Here is a 12082-nt window from a genome sequence, read left to right as displayed (position 1 = left end):
GAGACATTTCTGCGACGTCTCAAAGCGCATGCAAGACTTTCCAGTCGCAATTATTGTCGGACCCTGTCGACCTCCATGATGCATCTTAAATACGGAGGGAGAAGCCATTCCCGCGGTGAGCCTTAACGATATTGCCAATAGAATGAGATACTCACCGTCGTCTCCCGCGTGCTTCAGGACGCCGGAGGAATTCCTAGAAGGATTTTCACGGCTCTCTCGTCATTACGTTACGGGCGTGAAATCTGTCGGTGGTGGCTTATGGCTTCCACGCGCTGCGTGAGCCGATGAGAAGGTCGGAAATGTAGATGAAGACGACGATGACGACGATGATGACGACGACGAGAAGGAATGCGAGAATCGACCGTCGCACCAAGAAGAGAGAAGACAGACGAGGGGAGAAGGTGGCGTACTTTCAAGCTCCTGGCAAGACCTTAGTTCGAGGCGGAGGGCGTCTTGGGTGGCTGGAAGGGGTTCCATTTCAGACACTCCGGATCGATCTCTTTGTAGACGGGGCCCCGTCTCTTCACCCTCTCCTTGTAATCATCGATCACATCCTGAAATTATTTCAGCGGTTCATTTCTTTTTTTATCCGTATTTCTGTTCCGGACAACGCGACAACTCGTAAACGTTTTTAATTGCATTAACAAGAATCAGAGAGAGAGTCGAGGAAATGTATAATGGCGAAGCGTCGAGCAATGAGTACAATCGAATTAATTGAATGATAATTAGCTTCGCAGTTATACTGTCTGCTTGTATATCGGAGATATCGTTTCCTAAGATCAATGACGAATGATCGCATGAAATCGAATCGTCCTTGTTGCATTATAATCGTTCGTCATGTTAATAAATACATTTCATATTTCCGATATTCATCATGTTTGTATAGTGAGAGATGTTTTGTTATATCAAAACAATAGATCATTATTCCTCATTATCTATACCTTTTCAGTTTGATTTGAGATAAGAAAAACATATTAAAATAAAATATTCCTATGAGATTGATTATTTACATCTGATTTACACGATGTTTTTGACTAGTAATTAGTCTAGTGGTCTATAATAGCAGACTAAAAAATTAGCTAAAAAAATAATTTATAGAAATAATTTATTTTAAAAATAATTTATTGTAAATCAGAAATATCGAACATATAACTATGTATTAGTGATGATCTCACATCAATTTTTATGGCCTTGACATATATATCAAGCTCATGATTTTGAATGATCTTCAAAAAATTTTAGCTGTCGATTGTTGTTTATTGAAATGTTATTAATCAAAATTAATTATTCTTTCTGATATATATTGTGATATATTTTGAAACAGTAATGTAATATATATATTTTTTCGCATGGAAAATTATAAATCCATGTCAAACTTCGTTTTGTGTGTTGCAAGTATATGCGTAAACGCAGAGGGTTCCGCTCATTCTCTCTGTAAGGGTCATCACTACCAAAAAACTAAGCATACATAGGTTCAGCTGAAATCTCACTTTGTACGAATTTACCACACAAAACAAGATTCAACTCAAAGCTCATTTTTCGATAATGATGCCCTCCCTACAGGGAGGACCAAACCCACCATTCACACATACATTTTTCACACAAAGCCAAATTTCACATAGATCTCCAACTTTCCACGCAAATGAGCTAAACATAAGCGAATTAAACATTTTTATATTGTCAAACACAATTTTATATTATCAATTTCTTTTGTTAATTAATAATTTTACGAACAATGAGACGGCTGTTAAAATTTTCTGAAAGCCATTCAGGATCATGATCTTGTAAATATATGCCGTCGATAAGATCGTCACTAATATGTTTTAATAGTCACTTAATTTAATAGTCACATAAAAAGTAATTTCTTAAAACAAAAAAGAAATTTTCATAGATTTGTAAAAACTACATATATACTATACGACGACGTTGTCAACAACTTATACTAGTTTATGGAAATTTGTATGCTTATATTGAAGTTCATTTTTTAATAATAATCATTGTTAATTAAGTTTCTTGTCATATTTAGAAACTAAAAAATGTTTAATTAATAACAAAAATCATATCAATATTCCTTTCTTGAATTTAAAATATGAACAATCTTTAATAAATTTACTGTATTACAGTGACATTGAAAAGGAAACTTACTTTCTAATATAATTTTCTAAACAAAATTAATATAATAATCCATATATATAAAAAAATCTAAATCTAAACATTTATTTAAACAATTTTTACATTTTAATCGGGTATGTATTTTGTTTTGTCATTCTTTAAAATTTACAGATTATATATAATAAACCTTTATTAAATCCAATAATTATATACTATGGAGCACCATTTCACAACACGAATGTAAATAATCATTTTCATTATGTTTTTTGCGTGCTGTGAACACAAATCCGTTGGTAAAAATTGGCCATCACATCACAACTTTGTGAAAAATAATGCCAAAAAATGACGATTTTGAGGTTTTCAAATGTTGTAGCATCGGCAACTAGGTTTTTTTTCCTTAATTTCTTTAATTAAAGCTATACATTAAATATCAATTTTTAACTTTAAAATGTATTTTGTTTCAATTCGATAAGATTTATTATTTTTAAGATAGCAGTTTGAAAATAGAGTTCATTTCTCATGTAACAGTATTCAACAAATAAATAACATTATTTTAAAGAAAATTAATATTTTTGAACATTTTTTGAAATGTTTATGTTTATCATTTTTTAATAAAACACTGATGACAATTACTTGTAATATGACTCTACATTCTGCAATTTCTCCTCACTGTCACAAATAATCCCATATTATTGGGTAATCATGACAAAACATATTAACAATATTTTTCATATTCAATTAAAATCTATTTATTATTATCTATTGAATTAGATATATTATCTAATTAATATATATATATTATATATATATATATATATATATATATATATATATACATATACACATAAAATATTAAGATTTATATAACATTTTCAAAAAATTTTTTCAAATTAATTATAAAGTTACGGAATATTTAAATTCAATTTTGTATTTTTCTATCACAATTACCCACAGTGACCCTACTTTATGTATATGTATACAGGCTTTAGCCAAAAATATTAGACATTTATGTATATTCTTTTCATCTATCTAAATTTCTTTTATCTGTATTTCCTATTGGCTATCGGCATTGTAATTTAAAGAGTTCTTAAAATAAAGAATAATTCATAACAAATGATCATAAATCAATTTTTGAGCTAAAACATCATATAATAATAAATAAGACATCTAACACTTTTCGTCGAGACTAAACACTTTTTAAGACTAAAAAGTGTTGGACTAAAAATGGTGGCTTATAACACAAAGACGCTTACTTGTTTCTTCAGAATGATATGCTTGCCCTTCCAGTATTTCATCATACCGAGGGCCTGTAAAGTGCTGACAATATCATATGAGTCGATGGCCATTTCCTTGCTGATGTCTGAAAAAAAAATTACCGAGCATATGTGTTTGTTTCTTTGTCTCTTTCTCGCGCGTTCATGATCTTTATTGACCCTCTCCCCTTTCTCCGTTGGAAGTGGAAATTGTTGAAAAGTCTCAAAGGGACATATAATAATCCATCTTATAGAAGAAATTTGTTCCTCTTGACGCCATACAGCAACAGTAATAAAATTGACGAGGGCTAATAAAAAGAAACACGATGAATAAAACATCGTGAATTTATTACTATTTATATTTCTGTATGGAAATATTTTATGTATGAAGGATATTATCAACACAAAAAAAATTTTAGCACACACGTTTCGAAAAAAATATTTTCTTTGATTACGTCTCTTAGTTACGCAAACTCGGTTTTCGACAAGTCACTGGTTAGAAATATATTTTTTATATTCTAAACTACGCTGTTAAAAACCACGAGCTTCCTTTACATGTAAATGTAAGTTTGTGAATGAAATTAAAAGTAATGAACGATTTAACTGAAAATTAAGTTACAATAATTACTTAAATGAACGTGTACTTTAAATTTATAAAATTTAATGTACTTTTAATAAAATTTTCTGAAAAGTTCAACATTAAATTTCATAAATTTTCATGAAAAATACATTAAATTTAATGTAATGTCATGAAATTAAGTTTAAATTGTGTAACTTAAAATTTAATGAAATTTAAGAACATTTCTAACAATGTAGAAGCTATTCAAAACTGCGAGGCAAGGATTAAAATAAATAAATAATGTTAAACTAAGTATCTCAAAAATTAAAATTAATAATAATAAAAATAATATATTTATATTCATTTTACATCACTCGATTAATTATGGATATTGAATTAATTTAACGCTAAAAGAAATAATAATAAATTTTAATAGAGCTTGATGGTAGAAGTTGCAAAAATGCGGAAATGATAAATCACATATAATCTGCTGCGGTTTTCAGCGACTGGACAGTTTATCCTGCCCTTCATGGATACAATTATTCAACCGCTAAAATCAGTTACGTTGGGAAAACTTGACCGGATCAATAACAATGCAGCATAAATCCTCTGCTGACAATTCTCTTGTCTCAAGGAACTAAATCTAAAATATATAGATTCAATAATATCCACTGAAACTGAATTATTACAAAATATTGAAATAGAATAACTTTTGATTAAATAGCGAAAAATGAGGAGAGTTAGCAAAGTCTCCTCTCGTCAGATTGCAAAATTTTCAAGAAGTTGCTGAAGATTTTTGCTAGAGTCGCAACGAATGTAAATTTTCTCTCCACGAGAAAATTACGCTTTTGAAACCAAGCGTTGAATCAGCAGTTCAAAGCGGGACTTCTAGCAGGTGCGTATTAACGCACTTTCAATCCGCGTATAAATATTTAAATGCCGCTCCGTAATATCGGAAGTCAAAACTGATGACTGGTAACTGTGACGATAGACTTCGCGCTGACCTACCTTTTACGGAGATCTCCTTGCCGCCAAAATTGCAGAGATACTGCAGTAGAACGTCTTTCCAATAGCTCCGATACGAGATCAGGCCGAGATCCGAAAGCGGCTTCTCCGGTGAACCGATTTTCTTCTCGACTCTCGTTAGCAAGTAACCTGCGCAGCGAATTGCGAACAGGTTCAGTTTATTCAAATATTAATGCTATTTATCAAATTAAATTTAATACAAATATAAGTGAAGATATTCGGTTAAAACGCGTCTTGCGTAATAATATCTTTTACATGATTTTTACAATTTCCAATTTAAGTGCCGATTATTTGTTGATTTTGAAACACATAATATCAAACTGAAAAACTGGAATACTAGTAATCATATATAACCGTGTACTTAAAACGTTCTATTTGTTGTTTGTAGATAATTACATTGTGAATTTAAGATAGTACTAGTAAGCTATGCAAATCATCCATCTCGATTGCATCAGTTTATTGCTCAGTTTGTTCATTCTGTTATTGTTAATAAAGCAAAATGCAAAATGTCAATGGTGATATACCATAGGCAAATTATTATTTTCTACATCCACGAAGTGATTCTTAATTTCCATAATTCATTTTATTATAACTCTGTATTTATTATAACTGCGTGCGTGGGTGTGTGTGTGTGTGTGTGTGTGTGTGTGTGTGTGTGTTTATACTTGTTTATACAACACTCTCCTACTGTATTTAGTTTATATTTTTGTCACAAGGTTTTGTTTATAACCGAAGAGGAAAAACCTCTTTAAAAGGTAGAATCAATATGGCCAACAAGAATAGGATCTATTGGAAGTACATATCGATTGTAACGTTTCTTTGACACTTTTGTTATTCCAGATCGTGGATTCTAATTCACCTGCTAAACATCATGGAAATAAGAAGATGAGTTCATTGTTTAGAAAATAGTACTTTGTACATTCTTATGTGTCAATATGTTAATAAACTTATTTTCTTATAAAAGTAATATCATTTTATTTTCCATTTTATATTTTTTTTTTTTTACGAAAAAGGAGGAAACATACTTAGATTATATTAAGTACATATGTATCCAGTATATGTGGAATACTATTTTTTTTTAATTTTTATTGCACTTATATAAATATTTGGAAATGTCTCATATATCTTATTAATTTTATGTTTCAAAAATGTATTCTCTTTTGAATATAATTTTTAATTTAATTTTTAATAGTTTTTAATTTAGTTTTTAACTTAGCAAAAATTAGAAAAAATCGCAAAGCTAAGTAGAGACATAGTAGAGTCTGAGTTACTTTATCATTATACATAATTTAAATTGGCAAGTAATTTAATAATATATTAATGGGAGTATCTGTATAACTAATATAATTATAATTAATATATTTATAACTTTATAAATAATAGGAGTATCTTACAACATTGTAAAAAATTCATTTAAAAAAAAGGAAATTTATTTATTTGTTAGTGCAGCGCCGACTTATCATATGGTATCAATAAAACTCGTTCATCAATTAATAATCTTTTAAAAAAAAATGAGATATAATAATAAAATTAAAATATTCAATAGCTTCACTTTAAGAAAATTGTAATTCCAGATATTTCAACAATTTATATTTCAATTGATGTAATAAAAAAATATTATGGTAATATATTTTTCGAGGTACAACAGTTTTCGTAGCCGAGATTAGTAAGCACTTCATAAGTGAAATTTCTAAAGCATAATTGGACAACAAGATCCTATTATACATTTAAACTGAACGGGCAAGTGGCAGTGGGCCCGGCAGAAATAGATGCGACCCTGGTCAGCAGTGCCCGTCTACTCCTGGTTGAATGTCCGTTCCGCCTCGTTTGTCCCAAGTATTCTGCGACGAGGCATCAAAGAAAAATGTATAGACAGCCGAGAGAGAGGGAAAAAGGAGAGGAGAGGGGGGAAGGGGGGAGGGAGGGAGAGAGAAAGACAGAGAAAAAGAGAAGGCACCTCGAGGCACTTCGCCACGCGGCCTGCCTGCTTCTTGCTAGTGAATCGGCGAAATGGTCTGTTGCGCGCCATCCGTCTGTCCGTCCACGTCAATGAAATTATCCAAGAGACCAGTTAAAAACCCGTTTTTCAGAGAGTGACTTAAATGTCAGATCCAGATCTACCGCAACCTAGAGTCGAAGATTGATAACGCATGCATTTAAATGCTAACCATCGATGCTCTTATCAGAAACAGGTGAAATTTATAGGAAGATGAACTTATCGATCAAAGTATGGATCTTACTTAGGAAGAACATTGATTGGATTCCTCTTCTTTGGTCGTTTCGAAGCACAAGGTCGAAAATCAACTGAAAATTGAACTTTGTTTCAGTTAAACGTCGATTTTCTCGAAGGATGAAATCAGAGAGTAGAAATTTATAACGGGGCAGGAATTCCATTTGATATAATCCTGATCATTTTATGTCCGCGACGTAAATCTGAAAATTATCTTCCACAAAGATTCTTGCTGGAATGACATGAGTCACCGAGAAACATCAAGAGGAGACGAGACTGATCCGCGGAATTCAAGGCTGGGATATGTAAAAGTCAATCTCGAGAGGGACGGGATTTAATGGACTCGCACATTCGCTCGTTCGTTTACGTTTAGCATGGATTTCGCGAGTTGATAGCTGCATCTTGCATTATGTATAACTGATCTCACTATACGCCTATGCGAGATTAGAACGTGTACGATAGATTCATGGTAGTATCCAGCGTATGTTATGTCGTCTACGTTAGTGTCATCCTCATATTCCTGAAATTACCTCCCATACCGTCAGCAGGTTCAAAAGCTCTCTCATTAGCAAAGTAATCTCTCCCGCTGCCGTTTTCCGCCGAATAAATTTTGCCACCTCCGGAAGATGTTTATTTAAAGTTCCAAACGTATCGTTTTCGCACGGCTGATAGATCAAAGCATGAGATAATTAAGTGTTAAGAGATTACTTGTGATCGCGAGGGATTGTGGTTGCATTTTTGATTCATTGTCCCGAATCTCTTAATCTGAAATCATCGGACGCAATAATCGCAGACGTATTTCCAGGTATAATGAGGTATGAAAATTTACTTGCATCTTGCAAAGTAATCCGCGAGACACAAGCTTAAGTGTTGCTGGCGCATTGATACTTTTTTGAAAAAGTTATCATTGATAACTTATTAATGATTTATTAATGATATATAGCGAGAAAAAATTTTCTTTCCTTTACAAGGAAGACATAAAAGGACAGACTCTAATCTTAATAATATACAATAATTACAATTTTATAATTATTTTCAAAACTCATATGTTTAAAATTACTTTCAAAAAATATTATTGTGGATAAATAAAGACAATTTTATTATAAAACTTGTATATAATATTTTTTTGATATCTTGAGTAGTTTTAGAAATAGATAACAAAAGAAGTAAAAAACCGGTTCACTAGTAAGGAGTGATTTCATTTTATATATAAAATGGTTTTTTCGTTACTAATTATTCTTTAAATAATCATTTATTAATCTATACAAAGTTTCATTAAAATCATAATTTGACACTTTGCGTGGTTCTCTCGTTAATTTCCTTGATTTTGAATTATATAGAAAGTTCAAAAAAAACACTGTGAACATTTTTTTCCCGCGAATTTTAAAATTCTTCTTAATTCAGTCGCAGACGGTTTCAAGGTCACCGATATGCATCTATCGCGCGAGTTTGCGAGTTTGAGATATCGGCACGGACAGATTCACTCAGCGCTTCTTCTCGTTTGCTCGTGGAGATGCTTTAGACCTCTTTATTCCAGTAGACAAGGATGGACAAAAGACGGGAGAGACGTGTCCCCGCGGTGTATTCGGGACCAGGACATGCCGATTCTGCGTTCACATTTCCATGCCCGTTCCAGGGTGTTCCCGGCCGGCGATGGGTTCAATGACCACACCGCTCCATCTCCTCCACCTTCGCAGACCGCGTATCTCCGGCAGCAGAGAGGACACTTCTATCCACCCCCTCCGTCCGCCTACAGCACTCTGCGGCCTCACCCCGCTCTTCTTCTGCACCCTCCCTCTCCACTTCGCTGCTGATTACTTTGGAAGGGTGGAATGCATTCATTACGCGTTCGTTCAGTTTGCAGACTTTCGGGATCGAGCGTGTAGGAAAAGGATAGAACGCGAGAAGGAGAAGAAGGGGAGGGAAGGATAGGGAGAGAATGGAGAATCGGAAGAGGGGAGGAAATTTGAGGATGGAAATCGAGAAAGAGGAAAACAGTGACCATCGGGCGGTGAGAGAAAGGAAGATGGATTGGTGTGACGAGAGAGAAGAAGGGAACGAGAAAAAGAGAGGGGGGGAACGTCCCAGTCGCGGGCAGGGTCGGCACAACGAAGGGCGCAGAACGAATGAGGATGCGAATCGTGAAAAAAAACGCGAACGATGAAATTGGATGCTGTTGAGAGGAGTTCGTTGGCCCCACGATCGAAGCATCACTGACGAGGAGATTTACGATTCATCAGCAATATTTATCTTTCGTGCCATTCAGTGGGATAACGATGGCACGAATCATGATGTTTCGCAAAACGATAATGGGATTTCAACTTAATTTAGGAACGATTCACAATTACATGCATCTTTACTCGAAGATGGATAAAGCAATTATGTTGGTGGAACTAAAAAATAGTATCTTGATAAATGTCGATGAGCTCGGAATTATAGTTTGGAATTTTACAGCTTAACCGTATTTTTCAAGTATCCAAACAGATCAATATCAATATTAAGTTTCAATTAAAAAGAAGCTGTTTGTTCATCTTAAGTTATAATGAAGGAGAAAAAAAGAATCTTCTTCCTTTTTTCTTATTTATTTATAAGTATTCGATAAATGTAGTAATTTTTCTCTTTTAGATATTTCTGCTGCATTAGCTGTTCTGCTGTAATCTACTTTTAATTTTAATATGAAAAGCGAAAGTGATTACTTCGATTAGACAAGATACATTCATTTCGCATCTTAGATTGTTTAATCCTTTCTTTCCTCTCTATATTGTCATTTCTTTCTCTGGACCAAAGAACGATCAGTCTTCGAGAGGGATTGTGGCAACCTTGAGACAAAAACGAAATATCGCGTCAATGGGAGGATAATATCGCAACGAGATGGTGCGTATCCGCCTTTTCCTCTTTGACGAAGGCGAGAGATACTGCACGCCACGCCGACCCTGCCCAGTCGCAGCAGTGTTACCGCCGCAGTAACCCCTCACCAATTCCCTCCCTCCCTTCTCACCCTTTCGTTGCCCTCCCCTGCCGTATGACTGGCGTATACCCTTCGTCCCTAGGTGTAGGGGAAAGGGCGTCGGTGACCCTGCCAATCCTACGTAGGGATAGTGGAGCGAGGTCATGAGAGGTCATACGATTCCGAGCCCTTCAGGCGCCCTGCGTTGAGCGGGGGAGACGAATCGACGGCGACAAGAGAAGGGCGAAGAGTGCAGTGGTGGTGGTGATAGTGGCGGTGGCGATGGCGGCGGAGGCGGCGATGGCGTTGGTGACGGTGGTGGCGGCGGCGGCGGTGATGGTGGTGGTATAGGGCAGGTACAGGGAGCCTGTACTATAGAGATCAAGGTGTGCGGAGGAGCGGTTGCCCAGAAGAGAAGGACGCGCAGCGTGCGTGAAACAAGAAGTACGGGTGTACGCGTAAACTTGTATGCATGTCTGCACGCATATACGCGACGTCGATATCGGTAGTGGTACGGTGGGAGTCGATCGATGCGGCGAGACGCCGGGCGTCGCACTTTCCACGCACACACAAACACACAGCCTACTTCGCTCTCGGCAGTAGTAGTGGTGATCGATGGTGGACCTAATGCTACAGTCACTATCACCATCACTATACATCGGCTCCGTTATCAAAAACACTGACAGTGTCCGTAATATCGAGGAAGCGGTATATCGATATTACTCTGATCATAGACATTGGTTCGATTTGAACGTTCACGAGCTTCATCTTTCTTCCATAAGAACGAAGCTTTAGAGTGTAAGTGTCTAAATCAAATGCAATCAATCGATTACGATTTATGATACGATTTATGAAATTAGGGACCGTGTAAAAATGTGACATTTTTTAAAAAAATATTGTAGACATAATATTTACACATAAGAATGTAGAATTATTAATATCAAAACTGTGATTCATTAATCAATTGACGAATATTGAAAATAATTCAATAACAATGAAAAGTAGGGAATAATGAATATTGTGAGAATAATACCATAGAGAGATAAAAAATAAATCAAAATAACGAAGAAATATTCAAATGAACTTAGATATGCTAAAATTTTTTTAACAAAATCATTTATACAGAGTGTTCTAAAATGCCCAAATATTTCGTGTGTTGGGAGAGCAGACTAAACTGATTGTGAGTCGAAAAGTCCTGTGAGCCTTTTGCAATTTTCGCAATAGTTAATAAAATATTAATTACTAAATATCGCCGAATATTGGTTGTCAATAATTTTTTACTCAAGTACCATCAATTTTTACAGGAAAGCATCAAGTGACAAAAATTGTTTATTTTCTTCTCATGGAACTTTAAGAATTTTTAAAAATTTTTTATCAACTTTTTAGTACTACATTTTCTTATTGACAACTATTTTTACCACAGCGATTTTTAGTACTTAATATTTTGGTAACTATTTTAAGAATTGCAAAATGATGAAAGACTTTTCGACTTAGTTTAGTCTATCAGCACGTGAAATATGTGGCAGTCATTCTGAGACATCCTGTATACAAATAAATTTAAATATACTTTTACTTAAAGCAATTTTGGATTTTTATTGTAATTTAATGGTTAAGCTTCGTCTTGTAGAGGAACTTTTTCTGTAAGAAAATATTACCGGATCTATTTGAAAGCGACTTGATATCTCGCGGGTTTCTAACGCCCGCCTTGTACAGTCGAAATACAGCCGGTGGCGGAGTCGATGGCACCGACACTGGATGCGGAAGGGAGAGGGAAGAAAGAGAGAGAGAGAGAGAGAGAGAGAGAGAGAGAACGAGAGAGAGAGAGAGAGAGAGAGAGAGAGAGAGAGAGAGAGAGAGTGAGAGACGACGAGGACGGACGGTACGGAGGTAGGACGTACGACGTACGTCGTACCGTTACGACGTACGTACCGTACCGTACCGTACCGACCGACGTA

General features: G+C 34.9%; 1 protein-coding gene across 1 annotated transcript in view; it reads right to left on the bottom strand.

Moving 5' to 3' along the window:
- Positions 1 to 431: 431 nt before the first annotated feature.
- Positions 432 to 12082, bottom strand: part of LOC105625643 (histone acetyltransferase KAT7) — a 48776-nt gene continuing 37125 nt past the window's right edge. The window contains exons 11-13 of the mRNA XM_012206964.1: positions 4933 to 5079; positions 3366 to 3472; positions 432 to 554 (exon numbers count right to left, since the gene is read on the bottom strand). Coding sequence (XP_012062354.1) covers positions 432 to 554; positions 3366 to 3472; positions 4933 to 5079 — 377 coding nt within the window. The remainder of the gene's footprint in view (positions 555 to 3365; positions 3473 to 4932; positions 5080 to 12082) is intronic.

The sequence above is a fragment of the Atta cephalotes genome (genome assembly GCF_000143395.1).
Source record: "Atta cephalotes unplaced genomic scaffold scaffold00003, whole genome shotgun sequence".
Lineage (NCBI taxonomy): Eukaryota > Metazoa > Arthropoda > Insecta > Hymenoptera > Formicidae > Atta > Atta cephalotes.
This window is presented reverse-complemented; position numbering and strand designations above follow the sequence as displayed.